Genomic DNA, 20,511 nt, shown 5'->3' on the forward strand with positions numbered 1-20,511 from the left:
CTCTCTCTCTCTCTTGATTACGCGATTACGCGATTACGATTACGGTTTACGGATCTAGATTCTTTTGGCACATCCGAAGACAATTTTAACTTGTTCTTTCCCAGTCGATCCATCCGGTTTTCCGGGCCGGAAAACTTAGTGGGAACCGGGCAAGGCTATCTAATGAGGTAGAACCGTCCAGTCTGAAAAAGTGGCAACATCGTGTTTGCGTGAGAATAAACGTCGTTTGGAAGCAAAGCCGTATGACGTCAAGTACACGATATTTTATGACGTCAGAGGAAAGAGAACCTCTCAATTAGCCAGCTGACTGCTACACAACCCATTAGTTTGAGCGATGCGTATGTTGGCTGTTCCCGGCGGGACTGAGAAGAAATTATCTGTCACATCGATATTTGCACACATCTCTGGAAAGGACGATGAATCCAGGAACAGTTTAGCCTCATCAGAATATACAGTTATTGCATGCATGGTTATACAAAACAGGGTTATATTTCATGCGGCGTTTGTGGGTAGTATATTTCAACACCTAACTTCAGACTTGTCTGTGCCTTTTGTGCTTGGTTGAGCAACCCAACTTGAAAAAAAGTATTTTGCCACTATGTCTGATTACACGAATGCACGCCTAATTGATTTGTAACAGCTTCCACTATTGCTACCACAGTGATAGTGTAAGGTGGATATAGTAAACCCCTACACTATGCGCAAGTGTAAGCGGCGGATGCTGCCATGCACAATGTCAAGGTGAGATAGCGTTCGGACAACAATGCAATTCGCTGATAATCCAACATTCCCTCCTTTGTTCAAGTAGTTCCGAGACGGTTTGATTGGCAAGTATCGTGATGGCCAGCATACGCCGCCCCCGACAAAAATATTCATAAGCGCATGGAAAGAGAGCCACCGTGTGCATTCGCAGGCGGTTCTATTGTGTTATCAGCTGCCAGCGCATAATCCTTTGTCGATGAAGTCATCTATTTTTCGTCTATGTTCGATCCTAGTTCTGGAAGACAGTAGGGGGGGGGGGATTTTTAAGCATGCGGCTTGCAATATAAATACCTTTACTCGTGCGCGGCGCGTGCGACAATTCGCGCGCGGTGTCGTGAGAGGGCTTTTGGACGGTACTGTATTTGCTGATCGGCCGACATAATCTTTTTTGTTCAAATTGGTCCAAGGCGGTGCATTGCAAAGTAGCATGATGGCCAACATGCATCGCCCAGTAAAAATATAAGCGGATGGAAAAAGAGCTACTGTGTGCATGCTTTACCACTGTTATGGCGTTTGTATCAGCTGCCAGTATATCAGCCATTTTCGGTGTCATCTTTTTCATTCCGTGAAACTTACCAGCCCCCCCCCCCCCAGTTTTGGCGAGACGGTAGCAGCATCGATTTTTAAACCGTAAGTCGCAATTTAAGATACATTGAGTCGTGCGCGGCGGATGCGACAATTTACGCATGTCAATGTTGGCGAGCGCACAGCAATGCAATTCGTCGATCAGCCTACATCACTTTATTTTTCGAATCGTTCGGACAAGGTGCATTGCCAAGTAGCGTGATGGCTATCATACGGCGGACCCAACAATCAGGGGCGGATCCAGGGATTTCGTCAAGGGGGAAGCCACGCAGCATTGTGGGGCCCCTAGAGTTTGGGGACCTCCAAGCAATCATCGCATTCCAGCCATTAAATTTTGAGGGTAAAGTAGGGTACACACACACACCACACACACAACACACACCACACACACACACCACACACACCACACACACACACCACACACACACACACACACAACACACACACACACACACAACACACACAACACAACACACACACACACACACACACACACACACACACACACACACACACACACACACATATATATATATATATATATATATATATATATATATATATATATATATATACATACGTGTACATAAATCTTTAAGAAACAGCAACTGCAGGAACCCGTCATACTTCGCGTAGCCTTAAAAAACTAAGCGTACTTTGTATGCACGTACATGGAGCTTATACATTTTCTCAAGATCGCGTAATCCCTGCCATTTTAGGACTAAGGATTTGGGAAAACAGACAACTTAACTAAAGTTAGCTGCTAAATACCATCAAAATCAAGCAATAATTTGATATCTAGCTTATTTACGGGCAGGTGGCTGGTCTGTGTGACCACCCGATGGCTGATGGCTATTGCAGAGCTTTTCCTTCGTTGTAAAGAAGTTCAAAACATCCTAATATTCGAAATGTATTAGGAATGTGATGCACAAGCGTGTAAAAATTCATCAACGCATATCCGACTGCTGCTCTAAGGCAGCAGGCATGCTATGTATGCACTATGTCAAAGTAGGGCCCCTGAGCAACGTGCACCAAGGCCAGTAGGGCCGGAACCTGAGCGATCATGGATGCAGAGGGGGGCCAACGAAGAGGATCCCACCAACAAGTGTAGGGTCCTCAGAGCAAGCGGGGAAGAACCCAAGGCCAACGTGACGGGCTCCTGAACGATCGCTAGTGCCTCGGCAGGCTGACATTTAGGACCCAGGCCAGAGCACAGGGCTCTCTGAGTAAAGGAAATTCCCCGAAGACCAATGTAATGAATGAATTTCCCTGTACGATCAAGAATGCCCGGGCAGGATGACAGAAAGGACCCCCGATATGAGTGAAGGGTCCTCCGCAAATGAGACTAAAGGGAAAGGGCCCTAGGACAAAGTAGTAGCCCCTGAGCATCGCGTGGCTCGTTACCTTGCCTTATATGAGCGCCAGCAACAGCACAAGGCCCTCCGAGCAAGTGGAAACAGCTTCACACCAATGTGAAGGGCCCTTGAACAGCTGGATATACCCTGCAATACGGGGCCACGGAAAAAAGCGTTTGGAGCCTTTCGGCTGAATGGGAAGAATCCGCGGATAAAAACCTGGTCGATTAAAAGTGCCCTGGCATATAAGCAGACAATATCCCAACAGCGGCGCAGGGCCCTACGAGAAAATGCAAAGAGATCAAGGGCGGCGTGGAAGCCTCCTAAGTGATCAGATTGACTCGGCAAGTGGATATATAGGGCCTCGGGAACAGCAAAAGGCCTCTGGACAAAGTTATGGCCTCAAAATTTCCCACAATCAACTCATTTTCAAGCAACGAAGAATTAACGTTGTCCGCCCATGGACTCCTCACCGTTGCTTGCAGCTGTTCTTGGCCGTCTGTGAGCCAAAATACGTCCAATTTTGTTGTATTTTGTATTAGAAAACTGCGTCCGTTCGGCGGGCTATAAGCCCCCTCGGGGGCGCAAAGGGGCATGGCCCCGTGCCTCCCCCCCCCCCCCCTCTGTACCCGCCACCGGCCTGAGCAGCTCAATAGATGGTGCCTCGCCAAGAACATAGGGTCATCCATTCAAATAAGAAGTACCCAAGACACAACATGAAAGGCCTCGAAATGATCTGGTGTGCCCGAGCAGGTTAACGGATGGATCCCCCGACAAGAATGTCAGACTCTCCTTTCAAGTAGAAGGCATCCAATACTCAATGTGGATGGCCTACAAACGATTGAATGTGCCCGAAAAGCTTATCAGAAGGGGCCCCGACAGGAGCGCAGAGTCTCTATTTAAATAGAAAGTACCCAAAACCTAGTGCGGAGTCCCCGAAAGATGGAGTGCGTCTGATCAGATCATCAGATGGTTCCGACAGAAGTGTAGCGCCCTTAACGAAAATACCAAGACCCAATGCACAGGGTTCCCAAACAATCCCGTGTGGCCGAGGAGGAGAACGGAGGGGTCCGCAACAAGTGCGTGGACCGTTCATCGAAATGACACGCACCCAAGACACAATGTGGAGGTCCCCCGAGCGATCGCATGTGCACGAGCAAGTGAACATATTAACAGATAGGGCCCCCGACAAGAACAGAGAGCTCTCCATTCAAATAGGAAGTACCAAGACCCAATACAGAGGACCTCAGGACAGTCGTGTCCCAGCAGGTTATCAGGTGGGCCCCCGACAAGACCGTAGGGCCTCCATTCAAATAAAAAGTGCCAAAGACCCAATGTGGAGGGCCCCCGAAAGAGCGACTGTACCTGAGCAGGCTATCTGATGCCCCCCCCCCCCCCCCAACAGGAGCGTAGCGCCCTACATTCAAATACCCGATGTGCAGGGCCCCCGAGCGATTCAGTGTGCCCGAGTAGGTTGAGATGGGCCCAAACAAAACTATAAGGCCATAAGCAAGTGGCAAAGATTGGAAAGGCTCTAAACCAATGTAAAGGGTCCATGAGCATGTCGCAAGTGTGTCGGTAGGTTAACCGAGACCAACGTGAAGAGCCCGACAGGTTGACACATGGGGCTCTGCCTATAGTGTTCAGATCCATTCGCGCAAACAGGAAGAATCCGTGGAAAGCCTCTGATTGACAACAGTGCCCCGGTACTCCAGCAGGAAGAGCCCAGCAACAGCACAGAGCCCTCCCGGTAAATGCAAAGAAATCAAGTGCAACGTGGGGGGGGGGGGCCTTGACGACCGGATTGACCACACAAATGGGTTTATAGGTCCCCGGAAACAGCATAGGGCCTCCGGACAGCGCCATGAACCTTAAAATCTCCTAATCACCTTAATCTCCTTATCATTTACAGGGGCGCGCAACAAGAGCTACTGTCTGCATTTGTCATGATTTCTATAGTGCTTTCAGGTGCTAGTGCATCTGTCCTTTTTGATAACGTCATCTGTTGCAATCGTCCGATGCCCTTTCTCAGCTATGACGAGACGGCCATAGCGGTGATGTTCAAAATACAGCTTGAAATTTAAATAACCTTTTAGTTGTGCACGGCGGGTGCAATCACGTGTGCGCAGTCATTTAGGGAAGCGAGGCGTTTTTTTTTCGCTGATTGGCCGACGTGACGTCTTTTGTTCACGTCATGCCGGGACGGCGCATTGCTAAGAAGTGATGATCAACATACGGCGGACAGGTCAAAGTATTTATGAACGTGCGCAAAGAGAGCTACTGTGTGCATTTGCTGGCATTGCTACTGGCAATTAGCTGCAAGCGCGGTAGCCTTTTTGATGAGGTCATCTATCTCATTGGGTTACCCTCTCCCCCATCCTAGCTTTGGCTAGGCGGCCGCAACCACGATTGTAAGCGTACGGCGTGCAATCGATAATAATAAGTACTTTCAAATATTTTTTTTAAACATACTGTTAGTCGCAAGGCGGGTGCTCGCAAGGTGGGCACCGCATACGATGTCATTCCCCCTCAATGACATCGCATACGATGTCACTATGGGGGAACACTTGAAAGGTAATGTGATTCGCTGATCGGCCGACGTGACCTGCTTTGTTCAAATCGCACCGATACGGTGCATTCCCAAGAAGCGAGGTGACTAGCATACAGCGTTGCAGCTCAAGTACGCGTAAGCGTACGGAAATAACAGCACAACAGGCGCAATGGGACGAGGATATTTAATGTAACTGACTCATGAATTGTCTGCGAAGTCTACATCTGACTGGATGCACAGAGCTATCCGTCAAGTCTATGGTTTTCAGTGGCGTGCGCCCTACACAGTTTGCGCAGGCGTCGTGCAGTCAATTCACGCACAGCTTGCATCTCCGCCGGATGACCGTTGAGCTTCGGAGGTGATCCGACGTCACCTGTATGTGATCAAAAGGCATTTCCTTGCACGATTTGTATTTTAACGAAACGTCACGTGACTGAGTTTTGACTCTTCTGAGCAAAACTGAAGGAGCTGGCTTTTGCTTCATTGTACCCACAATTGCATTGAAATGTTAGAGTATCACAAAATGCACCTGACATTTGTTACTCGATAAGACGTGCACGGACGAAGCGACCAACGTTTCTTTTCGCAATTATCTACACAACCCGAAAAACCACCGTATCAATAAGACGCTACGATACAGTATTGGTAATAATATTCTTGCGCACGCGACCAACACTCAGGCGCCATCCAGGAACAGGTCCAATAATTCATTTCATGACTCAATTATTCCACAGTGCCATAAATCCGTTACTTGGTTTGATATACCTCACAAAAATCAAAACACAGTAGGGTCGGTTGCGATTACGAGAGTGTACACCCGCGCCTACTTTTTTGACACAATCTGTCGAGCAATCAGCTCCCGCATGATCTCGTTGCTGCCACCATAAATTGTCTGGACCTGAAAGGAAACAAAATGTCAAATTCCACATATCACTCAAGGGAAACTACACCTGAGCCAAACCAAGCTGCCACATTTAACATACCGCCAAATCGGCAGAAGCGCGATGGGACGTTTAAAACGCTTTTCTTAACGGAACGAAGGGAACACCGTTTCTTGTAGTCATTGCAGTGCTCAAGTTAACTGTACGCCACGAGATGGCCCGACCCAATCAATGAACCTGGGAGAGGCACCAACACTGAAATGATATACCAGGATGGACCCCTTCCTCCTCACTTCAGCATCTCCTCCCTCCACAGTGTGACGAAACGGCTGCCGGCTTACCTTGGCATCCACGTAGGCCTTGCAGATGGGGTACTCCCACATGTAGCCCCAGCCGCCGTGCAGCTGAACGCATTCGTAGGTGATGCGGTTCTGGAGGTCCGTGATCCAGTACTTGTTCATGGAGGCCATGGCGCCGTCGAGCTTTCCCTTCGCGTGCAGCTCGACGCACTGGTCAGTGAAGGCGCGGCACACGGCCAGCTCCGTCTTCATCGCCGCCAGACGGTGCTGGATCGTCTGCCCAACGCCGTGCAGGACACGTCAGAACGCCTCTCGACGACAGTCACTGTCACGAGCAGGGGCAGCCAGCGGGCGACACGCCTTACTCGGCTCAGGCAAACCCGGCATGGTTATGATGACCGATAGAATGCAAAACACCGGGAGTGAGTAAGATATATCAAAAAAACTTCGCTGATAGCTGTCGCGACAGGTAGGACAGACGCAAACAGATGAGATGTAAAGTAAGATCAACCGAGCAGCCGTTGGTCAAGCATGTTTTACTGCACGCATTGCTCCTGCCAATTACCTAGATATCACATTCCTCCAGCCACATGTTTCGAGCTATGCGATAATTTTGCACACAGCCTGTCTCTGGGGAAATGCTACAAGCGTAGGTCCATTCTTTAACACGTATGTCTGCGCATTACTGATGATTTTTAACGCGCCGCACAGTCACGGCACAGCTGGCATTGTTTCACCTCCTCGCCAGAGAAAGTCAACGTCATAGATGGGAATTCAACCCATGTGGTAATGCCACTAAAATCCGCTGCGCCTGTCACTCGCTGTGAGACAAAACCGGTGCGCCAAACGCTAAGGTATCACCGGAACGGCCACCGACAATACTATACGTGGTGCTTACCTGCAGATTGCTGAGGGTTTTGCCAAAAGCCTTTCTGTTGATCAGGTATTCACGAGTCTCTTCGAACGCCCACTCGCAGTTGGCCATGGCCATGATGCCGATCAACAAACGCTCCTGGGGAAGTTCCTGCATGAGCTGATAGAAACCGCCATTCTCCTTGCCCAGAAGTGCCGACTTCGGCAGACGGACGTCCTCGAAGAACAGCTCAGCCGTGTCCTGTGCCTTCATGCCCATCTTCTGCAGCTTCTGTCCCTTGCGGAAGCCTGGCATGCCCTCCTCCACCAGGAAGAGACTGATGCCGTGCGCCGGAGACTTGGCCGTCGGGTTTGTGATGGCCACCACGATCACCACGTCGCACATGTAGCCGTTGGTGATGAAGACCTTGCTGCCATTTAAGATATAGTCGTCGCCGTCCTTAACGGCGGTCGTGCGAACACCCTGCAGATCACTGCCGAAAATAATACATGTTGTAGAGTGACGCAAAGTGAATATCGGTCCTGCCTACGGACTGCAGCACATTCTTCCACAATCTGGTGCACTTGTACCGCTCATATGTAAGGATATCATTAATTTGCACCGCAATAAGCCAAAACGCGCATGCACCTCATTTGGAACGTATCTCATCAAGGCCCGCATTCACACGCACTTCTTCGATCACGTGCACTTGCGTATCTCCAGCAGGATCAGGCACACATCCAGCTGAGGAAGCAAGGGCAATACCTGGTAACGACCTACCTGCCTGCTCCGGGCTCGGTCATGGCCAGGGCGCCGATCTTCTTGCCAGCCGTCATATCCGGCAGCAGCCTCTCTATCTGCTCCTTGGTGCCGTAGTGGGAAATGTACGGCATGACGATGTCGGAGTGCATGGCATACCCCGGACCGGTGCAGTTGCTGTACCCTCTGCGGCAGAGAAAACGACGTGTCTGTTGGCTACACGTGACCACAATCTTGGCCGCAACATCTACGTGGTTATCGAGAGCCGGTGTCCTTTGGTTCGTCCGACATGGACAATAGCGGCCAAGTCGACAATTGTCCTAAAACCGAGCGTCGTCACGCACTTACACTTTGGACGTGACTTTGGACGTATGTGAACCAGACAAATGTTGTGCTTCCCTCATTCTGAAACCCCCATTCTTCACCCCGTCTGGCTTAGCACGAAACACCAGCACCAGTCATGAACCCTTCCACTGCTGTCTTGAAAACAATAGCCGCCAATAGCATAGGGCAATAACGAGTAGCGAGACTGCCGAAAAAGTTAGGCTAAATCAAAACATGCGTAGTACCATGGGTGAAATTGCACGAACAACCACATATCAGCGTAGCTATGACATCAATGACGCATTGCGTCGATCGTGGTCAAAGGCCTTTGAATCAATTTCCAACAAGTTGTACCTGAGGTTAAAGGATACGGCCGCCTGGCCAGAATTCGTGTCAGGCTACCACATTCCAACAGCAGCGTCATCGCACTGCAAAGTGGGGCTTTCCTGCCATGTTGGAGCCTTCTACGCTATCGACACTCTCCACATGAAGCGCATTGATTGACAGATGATGGAATCATAACCTCAACGCTAATTGGTTACCTTAGACCGGTAAGCGCGCGCAGATGTGCCATTTTCACATCCTAAAACATGCACATGTGGCGCGGAAAACACGCAGAAGTGGCGCGGAAAACGTGCAGAAGTGGCGCGGGATGGCCGGTGCCTGTGCGGTTACGGTGCTCCCATTCGATTGCGCCATTAACGTGTTGCTAATCAAAGGTAACTGGAAAGAACGTAGGTAAGTCAAAGTATGCGGTATATGAAGGCATCGAACCATTTTAGGCAACTTAACAACGTTCAGCACGCATGCTAATTTGCCGAAGCCTTGCGCCAATCTGACGACATTTATAATACTCCGAATAAACGCGGCTAATGGTGCTTCAAATACTCTGCCAAGGTATAAGCTATCAAGGAGGCATATGCCGCTCCCGTGTGGTCTTGATAAGTGCTCAGGGATAGGTAACAATTCTCAACCCGGCTTGTTTTACGGGACTTACACGCCCGCACTTTCCCGCAATCATGTGGGAAGCTTTGCGCATTGAGACCTTCGTCAAAAACCTGGAGCTATTACCTCGGTCCAAACCAAAACCAAGAATCCTGCAAGCCTTTAAAGACCGTTCATCGGCTTATACAGTCTAGCAGACCTTTCTCAGCACAATTCACAGCACTCCAAAACCTAGCTTTGTACCAGGAACACTGGATACAACTACAAACAAACATCCTTGCGTCCACTATGGTTTCTCAAGTGTTCATTCCTTCGACAGGGTCAGCATCACATTGAAAACCGATGCAAGTCATGACAATGCTTAAGTTTTGAAACAGTCGAGGCAACACCCCATAATACTGCCGCCCGCCCAGGGTAAAAGACCGGAGCGGCATTTTTCGAAACTTGCAAGTTTTTATCGCTATTTTTTCCGGTTATCAACAGTTTAGGTTATTTATATCATTTGATGCAACTCGAAGAACTGCACCTTGTCATGTTGAGTCGAAATTTAGAAAAAATTGCGTTGAAAATATGTTCAAATGCAATTTCTCTACGGACACAAACATTTATAACCCGAAGTCTCAAACTGTTTCTGCACAGTTCACCTGATGACACGTAGGCCTTCATGCCTTCGGTCGGCAGAATACATTCAGTATCTACTCACTGTTCTTCCAGCACGATGGAGGCGTCAAGCCAGTCGCCGCCAATACCGCCGTGCTCTGCGGGCGTGTTGACGCCGAGCAGGCCCTGCTCGCCAGCCTTGAGCCACACCTCGCGGCTCACTTCACCGTCCTTCTCCCACCTGGCAACACATATCGCAGCTAGACATCCCAACAGGCCCGGCCTGCCTGCGTCCAGCCAACGGACGTGGATCATGCAAACACTGCTGGCATTACTCACATCTCTACACGAAGGTTGTTGTGAACACATTCTCGTATGATGATGTGTACAATGCGAGATGACTAGTTATCATTCTGGGTAAGATTTGTTGCAGAAAGGCAACAGCGAACAGTCTTAGAATAAATGATCGCCAGAAAACGTGAAACCGAGTACGCAGACAGACATCTTCACAAAGCCCACAACCTGTATTGTTTCCGTACTGGGCCGCGGGCCATAAACACCATCTTTGACAACCAACACGGAAGGATATTTCTCCGATGAAGCGATTACACAACCATTCGGTTCACACGGGCGACTACGCCCATTTGCTTGCGAAATGACGCTAAGTCGCTTACTGTGCGTGGTAAGGCTTCACTTCCTGATCGAAGAACTTTCTGACCGACTCCCGGAACATGTCATGATCTGAGTTGTAGAGCGGGCGGCTCCCGATGTCAGTCAGCTTGGGCATCTGCGATGTGGCGGGGCGGAAGTCCTTGCACCTCCTGGGAAACAAGGTACAACCACGTCAACACTGCCCAAGACTTAGGCTGCACGATGCGCATACATGGTAGCAATAGCCTATATGGGATTGATTGCCTCGTGAACATAGTCATCGATCACACGAAACCAATATATACAAACATATATATATATATATATATATATATATATATATATATATGTTTATATATATATATGTATATATATACCCTCTTCAGTCAGGGGGGGGTGTCACAAATATAAAATTACTGCCAAGTGCCGTCCAACGAACAAGGTACTCCACCTCTATCATCCGCCATCGTGGTCGTGGTTGAACCTTTTAATTACGTCGGGCGGTGATGAAAATAAATAGATCACACCATAGACGACATACCCGTCCTCTTCAAGAATTGCTGAAAACCTTTTCAGTTACCATTTGGGCAAATCTCGGAGTAGTCGATTGATTGAACGGCGAAGTATCTTCGGGATCAGTGTAAGCTTTTCACAGTTTATCGATTCCCAGCAATGCATTTCCTCTCATGAAGAAAGTAAAGTTAAGTTTGTTTGGTTTGAGGCGTTTCGGCCCATTCGGACCGCTCCACGCCTCTGAAGGGTCTATTTCAATTCAAACTTAACTCTATGTTTTTAAGAAAGAAAAACGCTCCCTCTTACTCTTTCACAATAATTGAAGCATTCCGGTACGTCTAAGAAAATTGAATAAAAGGTCAAGAAGGTGTGGATGGTCATTACCTAGGAGGACTTCTAACGATAATGCAACGTTGTGGTGACGACAGTATGTTTCCAGTGCCTTCCGCTGGTGTTGAAATTTGTCACATTCAAGCAAAAGATGCTTAACCGAAAGGGGACGACTACACTGATGACATAAGGGACGCGGGTATTTTAAACATAAATAACTATATGTAAGCTGTGTGTGTCCGATTTGAAGACGTGCTAATACTTCTCTTCCAAACGGTCTGGACGGTTTACCGACGGCCAAGGTGCAATTTCCGGTTTTGTATTGAAGCTGTGTCCTGGTGGTTTCCGTCCACTTCCGTTTCCAAACTTGCTTTGCTAAATTGTGAATGACCGTTTTTATTGCAGTATGGTCACCAGGGACTGGTGTTATGTCATGGGACGCCAATGTCTCCTTAGCCAATTGATCGGTCCTCTCACTTCCTCTGATACCCCGATGGCCTGGCACCCACAAAAATGTAATGTCTACGTCTTGCGTGCGTAAAGAATGATAAATATTTATAATACGAACAACGAGGTGGTGAGTGATGTCAGGGTTGGTAAGTGACAAAAGAGCCGCCCTAGAATCCGAGTAAATTACTATGGGCCTGGTCCTATGATTTTGTCGTTCAATATGTTGCAAAGAAAGAATAATGCAAACAGTTCTGCAAGATATAAGGATGTTCCATCGGGTAACCCACATTTTTGTGAGTAATCGCCGTTACAGAGTATCGCGCATCCGGTGTGGTTTTCAGCCATAGAGCCATCGGTATATATGAAGCGACAGTGTGGATACTTTGCGATCATGCGATTGAATTTGTGTTGTACATAAGCTGTTGTGACGGTGCGTTTATAATCAGTAAAAAGAAACATAACTTTGCGAGGTGCCAGTTGCCAAGGGGCTACTACGAAGTCATGTGGCACGGATGCTCACAGAAGGGCGTAATTTTCAATTATAGCAAAAACAGTGAAACGCGACGCAATTGTAAGGCCCAAGCAACGCTCTGCTGGTCCTAAGAATGTATGGTGATTTCGTGGCAATATATGTGGAGGCGAATGCTGGGTGACCTGGATTTTGTCTTATCTTTGTGACATATCTTATAGAGTGTTCAATACGTCGGAGGGCTAAAGGCATAACGAAGGCATCCACTTCAAGTGCCGAAATTAGGGATGTGCGCAATGCTCCTTGTGCCAGCCGCAAGAACATATCTTGTGTAACATTCAGGGACTTAAGACTGCCTTCCGTGCCACCTGCACGCACCACTGATCGATATTCAGTAACAGGAAGAACCAAAGATTTATATAAAGTAACAATGAGCTATACCGGTCAGTGCCGTGCCTTGACCCCGAGATTCACCTAAACAAATTCAAGCGTGTGACGCATTTGGTGCGGACATGCTCAACGCGCTTGGACATGGACAACCTCAGGTCGAGAACGATGCCTACAAATTTGAACGATGAAACAAAAAGGAATATTATGCCCGTCCAGTTGGAGAGAATATGTCGATGCATCTCGTCGCCTTTTACTGAAAGTCATAACGGCTGTTTTTAGCGGAAAAATAGAGACCATAACGTTTTGACCATTGTTGTAACTTGTGAAGGGCGTTTTGGAGGCGTGGCAATGAGTGATCATATTCTTCATCTGAGCACCAAACCGCGCTCTCATCCGCACAAAGTGACAAGGATATGTCTGAAGGGAGATCATCAAATAAATAATCTATCATTGGGTTAAACAGCATCGGAGATATTAGAGATCGCCGATCGACATCTTACACGGAACGGCCGCGTTCCTGAGGGAAATCCCACAAGATAGTGTGCCAAATGCGCTTAACATCTTAACTTTTTCAGTTTAAAAATTAAAGCTGGTTTATATACCGTATCATAAGTACGAGTAATATCCAGAAACACAGCAGTGACTTGACACTTTTGGTGAAATGCGCGACGAATATCTGTTTCGAGACGAATATGATCACAGGTGGTACGATTACGTCGAAATCCACATTGCTGATCCGATATGACTTTTCACAATCGGTTATCCAGGCAAGACGTTCGCCAACCATGCGTTCCTTAAGTTTTCCCACGCAGCTGGTCAGCGTAATTGGACGGTAGTTGACTGGGTCGTGCGAGTCCTTGCCTGGTTTTAAAATCAGAATTATTATTGTTTCTTTCCATGCTTCCGGAAAAATATGAGAGGACCACAAATCATTAAAAACTTTTAATGTAAATTGAAGCATGCTGTCAGGTCAGTCGACGGCAGAAGGCGTAATGTAGTTTATCCTGGCCTACTGAAGTGTTACCGGTAGATTTAATTGCACCGCAGAGCTCTGAGAAAGAAAATGGTAGATTGCAGTCCTCTGTATTGTCGGAAAGAAAGCAATGGGTATGTAAATGAAATCAGGGGTCCCGCTTGATCCTATGAAACCTGCTTTATAATTGTCAGAAGAACTACAATGTGCTAGACTTTGGGCAAGAGCCTCCATGACCTGTGATGATGATGTAATTAAAACATTGTTCTGGAGGAGAAATAGACGGCCGCTTACCAGAAAGTGTACGAACTAATCCCCAAATTTTGCTTAACGGAGTAGATTATTTAAATCGTTGTGGGAAGTTTAACCAGGAACAACGTTTGGCGGCTCTTATGATTTACCTGGTTCGAGCGCATTCACAGTTGCGGGCGAGTAAATGTGTAATGTCGTGATTGAGTTGATAACTTCGAAAAGCACGTTTACGTCTGGAAATGGCCTTCTTGACACCATCTGTCCACCACCGCACAGGAAGGCGTCGTGGTAGAGGTTAAGTCAGTGGAATTGTCGCGGACGCTGCAGAATAAAGAACACGTGTGATAAGATCAACTCCTTGCTCTGGTGAATCGTAGCGATGATGGTTGGTAATATAAGTTCCAGAAATTTGGTCCAGTCTGCCTTTCACAGATTCCAACGAGGTATATATCGAGGAACTGCATCAGCAGCAATATCAAAAGTGGCATAAATATTAACTGGGAAATGGTCGCTGGCAGTGGACATTTTAAACAGTCCAATCAAATAAATTTCCTATTGAAGGAGCGCACAGTGACAAGTCAATGGCTGTTTCCGTTCCGGTGGGCAAGTGGTGGTAAATATTATTGCCTTTGTTTAGCAGAACTAAGTTGTGTGTATCAATAACATCTTCCACCAAATGTCCTCGGCGATCAACGGCTTGCGTGCCGTTACTCCACGTTGGACTGCGAGCGTTGAGATCGCCGAGGATGAGAAAAGGGTTTCGAAATTGAGCAACGAGTTGGTCAAGTTGCCGTAAGAGCTCCGTGTTGTTACAATTTGGTGTAATGTACACTGAGCATAAGAGCGAGTGGCGTATGTGTTAATTCTTGATTGATGTACAGTGCCACCCTACCTTGGCGACGCTCACCGGCCGTGGTGTCAAAGCGATATAACGAGTCATTTGGCATTTTAAAGTTAGGATGTGTTGGTGGGACGAAACCATGTTTCCTGTACCGCAATGATGATTGGAGCTTATGCGGACAAAAAGTGCTTTCATTTCAGACCATTTTGAAATCAGACTGCGACAATTCCACTTCAAGATGAAATATATTTCATGATGAAGGGACTCATTCCCACCGGTTAATGGAAATCGCCCAAACGAGACAGACCGAGGTCGTCCCATCGCCACCTTCACTGATGGACAGGACTGTCCCATCGCCACCTTCACTGATGGACGGGACCGGCGGTCTTCGTTCGGGCGTGTTTCGACAGGTGTTGTGGTGGGGGGGAGGGGAGGTAACGTTCGTGTGGTGGCCAGAGGGACCGGGCTGCCTGACTGTTCATAGCCGGAGGGCTAGGACGCCGGACGGCTTGAGCCACACGTGTATCACGCCTAGCCGGCGGGCTGAAACGCCGGCCAACCTGGGGACGGAGGTGCATGGGCGCCTGCGCATCCGAGCGCCAGCCAGGGGTGACTCAACGGCATTTTTCGTCTGGGTCTGTGTAGTTGACTCAGCTGAGACCGAGGGGGGGGGGGGAGTGAGAAGCTTCAGGGCAGGCAGATGGGCAACGGAGTCTGTCTGTGTTCCACATGTGGCCATCGCGGCTTTTGCTACTTTGTGCATATGTTTTGCTAGACCGCGACGACATTTCGGATTTAATAGTGCGCCATGCCTCGGGGTACGAGTCTTTGCCTTTTCAGAATTTTCTTCTTTTTCCATGTGGGGCATTGAGGAGAGTCGGCGGCGTGATCACCACTTCCACAACTCAGGCATTTCTAGGGTGATGTGCAGGCAGACTCCTCGTGATGAGTTTCGCCGCACTTCAAGCATCTGGCACTCTGTTCGCAGTACTTGCTGCCGTGTCCGAAACCAACGTTGACATTTGAAACACCTGAGTGGATTTGGAATGAATACTCTTACTTTATTATAACGAAGGTAACCAGCTGGTAGCGCTTCGGGAAGTCGGATGGTAGCAAAAGTGAGCACAAGCAGGCTGGTGTCGCGACGCTGGCCATCTCTGATGGTCGTCAGACGTCGAACATGATAAACATTTTCGCCCCCGAGCTCCGCCAGGATCTCGTCCTCCGTCATGAAACGGAAGCCCAGGCACGAAGGTGGTGCCTTCAGTGGTGATTCGGAAGCTGGTGCAGGGGGACTTTTACTTGTTAGCCACACAATTCAGTAGTTTTGAGTAGGACTTTGTTTTGTGCGCGATTGGTTGTTTTAATGATGTGTGATCCGTTTGCCGGTGCTTTAATTTTGAGTTCGCATGGACCGCAGGTAGCCTTGGTTTGTTTTGATGGCCAGAAAACGCTGATCTTCCGAAATAACACGTTCTCATCACAAGGCTGAACAACAACGTAAGAGCTGAGAGGATCTAGAATTGGTTCAAAGGAGAGGCGAACATTGGCCGTTGTCGAGCGAGGGTCAGCATCAGAGCGAGCAGGCACTGGGGTGGTCGAAGACGAGCGAGGGTCGGAACCAGGGGCGTTGGGTGGAGACGGGTGTTGTCCAGGCACCGCGACGGAAGTGCATGAACCAGTGGAATGAGCTTGGGGCGCGCGAAGGTCATCAGGTGAAGTGGTAGACGAAGCGGGCTGGCGGCACTTCCGACGTTTATGTCCAGGGCATTATCGAGATCAGAGGCCGAGTTCGAGTCCGTGTCAGTGTCGTCCTTGCACTTGATTCGTTTCCCCATACTGGGGGAGCGGGAAGACAACAACAAAAATTAAGTGAAAAGGTGTGTTTGGAGATAGAGCGAACAGAAAATTGACGAGAACGACGACGCAAAAAAGGAACCCCTTGGCTGAGAGCCACAAAAGATGCAAACCACTTGCTGAGGTCTTGCCAGGCGGGTGTACGGCCACCAAATGGGTCGACGAAAGCCTTGATGATGTGCCATCCTGTGCTTGAAGAAAGCTTGTGCATTCTCTTGAAAAAAACATCCAATGAGATGCATGAGACCTTAGCTCACTGTGACTTAAGTCACTGGCGCCCAGAGATTTGAAATTTTGCAACCCATTGTGCGATTCTATCAGTAATACCATTTTTTGCATATCACTCTAATAGCACAGAACTTTATCCTGTGCTGCATCCTGCATCAAGCCTGCTAGCCTTACTCGAGGTCCCCCAGGCAGACCAGTTAGTCCGCGCCTGGCGGTCGACACGAGACCTGATAGTACCAGTTCGTCGACACCTGAAGGCACCCTAATGGCTGTTGTAGCCTCTTGTGATTAACTTGATTAAAAAACATGTTCTTGACATCTGACCACGCAAATGTGACCTTGAATCCAGCATGTTCCAGCACTTGCTTATTTTGCAGGGAACACTATTCTGCTGCACTTGAGCCCAGTGTGTGACCTCAGCTATAGCACAATTAGTTTTGGAAGCATGGTGACCAAATATAATAGCATATTTGGCAAGACTTTATTTGCATTTATATCTTGTATTTGCCCATGTATGCACTTTTGTTATTCTTGCCTGTCATTACAAATGTGGAAGTATGAGGGATAGTCAGTAGATACCAGAGCAGGACAAGGATAAGATAAGACTGGGAGACAATGCATGTGCATGTGTACATAGAGGATAAGGCTGTGGGAAGCATGCCAAGGGGTGAGGATATACCCATCCAAAGCTCATCAGCTACTAAGGTGGGATGCTCCAGTTTGATATAAAGGAAGCCAATAATCATTGATACTGCAAAACAAAGCAGACAACTCAAAATTGGTTGGATATTATCTTATAAGGAGTATTTGTGCTCCTTCTCTGCATGTGACCTCTCTGCAACCTCCATTTCTGGACCACATGACATTATGCTGTTGCATTGATATGATATAGGAGTGGAAAAACTCCCGGGATTATCACATGCAGGGTACAATTTTTAAAGCATTACTGAATAAGGTGCACATTTAACAGCAGGGGCTACAATACTATGTGGGTAGACAGGTGGGGCAGCTAAAATAAAAATCAGAACATACAAAAGGCAGATTGAGCACCTGGGGAAAGAAATAATAAAATCCACTCAACAACAGTGCACATTCCATCCATACCATGATAACCATATATGATGTACACACTCCATTCCCCAAATAAGCCACATTCCATTCATCACACTGGCTACTGCTCTTTGTTTCATGAGGCCATGGCATAATCAGATACAAGATATTCTAACAAACATTGCTTTAACTGTGATATTTGGCACCCAAGCTCTTACCAGCCTCAATGTATTTATTCTGTGACTGTGTGGATATTTATCAGTAATTTCAAGGTGCCTCTTATCCTGCCCCCTGCCTTTTATAAAAGAAAGTTGGTTAAATCCCAAGCAAAAACTTTTATGTAATTACATGATAGGCTTTACTGTTTTCCCACTTAGTCACCCCATGCCCAAACTTGTTTTGCAAAACTATACCAGTGCCAAGGACCTGAAAATACGGTGGTTTGATGGGAGGGGGCTAAACGCAGTAGAAGCTGCGGTTCTTTCCACCTAACAACATAGCAAATCTTGCATAGCACACTTAGCAGCTGCTACATTTTCTCAACAGCAATTTGTCTGTTTGCAATCCTTTGATCAGTGTATGCCACTGAGCTGGAATTATCTTAAGTCTTTCTGCCAATGCATGACTCCACCCACTGCTCTGTTATGGCCCAAGCACAATTGATAAACACTAGGGACATAGATGCCATACAATGATGCTTTTATTTCAAACACATGAAAAAGAGAGCAGAGGATGAGCCTAATTGACAAACTAGGACCAATTACAATTTTACCCGGTTTTCATGTTGTTTATCTATAACATATAAATTTTATAAAAACACATATATTTTGCTAATCTTGGTATCTTGGACATAAAAATGTGGAAATAATCTACTTGTCAAGCCTAGCTAAAAAAAGCAACATTTCAAAAAGCACACAATAATATTAATATGCAACCACTTGACTGGCCAAAAGGGAACATGACATACTTTCTAAGCTTTGAGTTAACAAATAATTTGATGTTTTTCTTTTCTCCAAAATAGGTGTCAGAGGCATAATACTACCACCTTTATGTCAGGAGAAATGCCTTGCTCCTGTTTGGAATGCAGTTCCCAGGGTGCTATGTTTGAGAGGTGGGGTGGGGGGGGGATTGTCCTAGGTGGATTATGTGTGCTGATGAGCATGGTCAGACCTCCACATAGGTGCATTGAATGGAAGCCTTATGGGCTTAAGGATGGTCAGCTTCAATTGGAGCCCACCTGCAGCATCTCTCTCACAGTCTTCTTGAATGTCATAGAGGGTACTGCTGTTCAATGTTTGGGATCAGCTTCTTTTCATCTTGCATTGTTTAATAAGCACAATTTTTCATCCTTTTTGGTATAAATTTGTGGATAAAAAACTTTTGGTGCCAAAAATACCAACAAACTTTAAAGTTTCAGGGCACACACAGAGCCAATACACCAAACCCTTTCAAGATCAGGCTAAGTCTTATGTCAAAGGCATCTTGGAGGGTCAAATAAAAACATGGTGAACTATTCACTTATATATTCACCATAGGCACTCAGCACCTCTCACAAAATTTTGCTCCCTGGTCTCCTTGTGGTGCTCATGTACCTATGGTCTATGAGGTACTGATGTGCCGGAGTACTTGGTCATTATGATGCCAAACTTTGTAGAGTGTCACAGCCAACACATACCAAATAACCAGAGGACATCAAGCTGCGCCTCTGGCCTGACTAGCTGGGTGGGCAGGTACCTCCACACACAGGTCTCTAATTAGCGAGCATGCCACAAGAGATGCTCCAATTTTTCGTACCGCTGGAAAGACAAGACCAAAGCAAACTCATTATATTTATTGGTGATGCAAACACTAAAAACAAAGAAAAACACTAATGAGCGCAGCCGTTTAATCGAAATCGAATATTACGTAACGCACATTCTGCGCCATTGATACGCACAATCGGCGCTTACCTAGATGTTCCGCTGAAGTGGCGTGAAAGTAATCCGCCATTTCTGCCTGCGTCCAAGATCTGCTGCCTTAAACAAGCACTCGCAAACCGCTGGGACCCTCGGAAAGACCTAACGAAAGCCATTTCTGCGGCTTCCCCAACAATGTACTCAGCCCCGCTCCCCGCAAGCCCTCCAATGAAAACTGCCCTCCTCCAATCCCCGATCGCGGCCACGCGATCAGTTTTCTATCACTCTGCCCACTCTTTCTTCTCCATTGGCCTTGGCTCGCAGATATATTTCAACACATACAAAAATTCCACTGCAGGCAAAAATGCGCTGCAAAGCTGCCAAAGAAGAGAAGTTACTTGCCCTCGTTCCCAGGGCACGCTGTTGGTCACACGGGGATGCACAAAATAAAGGTGTTCGTCGAGTACAGAGGTGACATTGGTGCTACACATGGGTCCTATAGACATATGAGTAAAATTGAACGGGATCGGAACGAGTTAGGGCTTCAGAGCATGAACAGAGTTCATTGTTGTTGATATGTTGATATTGTTAATAAATGAGTTATTGATGTGTTGATAGGCGAGTTGCTTTTGAACAACACCATAGGCTCCCGGGACATACGCCATCTTCGAGGGAGGGGGATTGCACCCAAACAAGGA

The 20,511-nt window shown here is 47.4% G+C and overlaps 1 protein-coding gene across 1 annotated transcript; it reads right to left on the reverse strand.

Annotated features, from left to right (window-relative positions):
* Positions 1-5,648: 5,648 nt before the first annotated feature.
* Positions 5,649-20,064, reverse strand: LOC119112280 (long-chain specific acyl-CoA dehydrogenase, mitochondrial). The gene is made up of 7 exons (XM_037236394.1): positions 19,868-20,064; positions 10,589-10,735; positions 10,018-10,155; positions 8,067-8,231; positions 7,332-7,779; positions 6,476-6,709; positions 5,649-6,151 (listed from the first exon to the last, which is right to left on the reverse strand). The coding sequence occupies exons 1-7, from the start codon at positions 19,987-19,989 to the stop codon at positions 6,077-6,079; spliced, it is 1,329 nt and encodes a 442-aa protein (XP_037092289.1). The 5' UTR covers positions 19,990-20,064; the 3' UTR covers positions 5,649-6,076.
* Positions 20,065-20,511: the final 447 nt, after the last annotated feature.

The sequence above is a fragment of the Pollicipes pollicipes genome, unplaced genomic scaffold (assembly GCF_011947565.3).
Source record: "Pollicipes pollicipes isolate AB1234 unplaced genomic scaffold, Ppol_2.1 Scaffold_7261;HRSCAF=8764_pilon_pilon_pilon, whole genome shotgun sequence".
NCBI lineage: Eukaryota > Metazoa > Arthropoda > Thecostraca > Pollicipedomorpha > Pollicipedidae > Pollicipes > Pollicipes pollicipes.

Bases quoted from the DNA above. Each gene is read 5' to 3' on its own strand.
- LOC119112280 (XM_037236394.1), bottom strand. From the start codon at position 19,989: ATGGCTTTCGTTAGGTCTTTCCGAGGGTCCCAGCGGTTTGCGAGTGCT. The intron at 7,780-8,066 runs GTAGGTCGTTAC...TATTTTCGGCAG, and splicing joins ACCGAGCCCGGAGCAGGCAG to TGATCTGCAGGGTGTTCGCA. The intron at 6,710-7,331 runs GTAAGCACCACG...GGCGTTGGGCAG, and splicing joins AAACCCTCAGCAATCTGCAG to ACGATCCAGCACCGTCTGGC.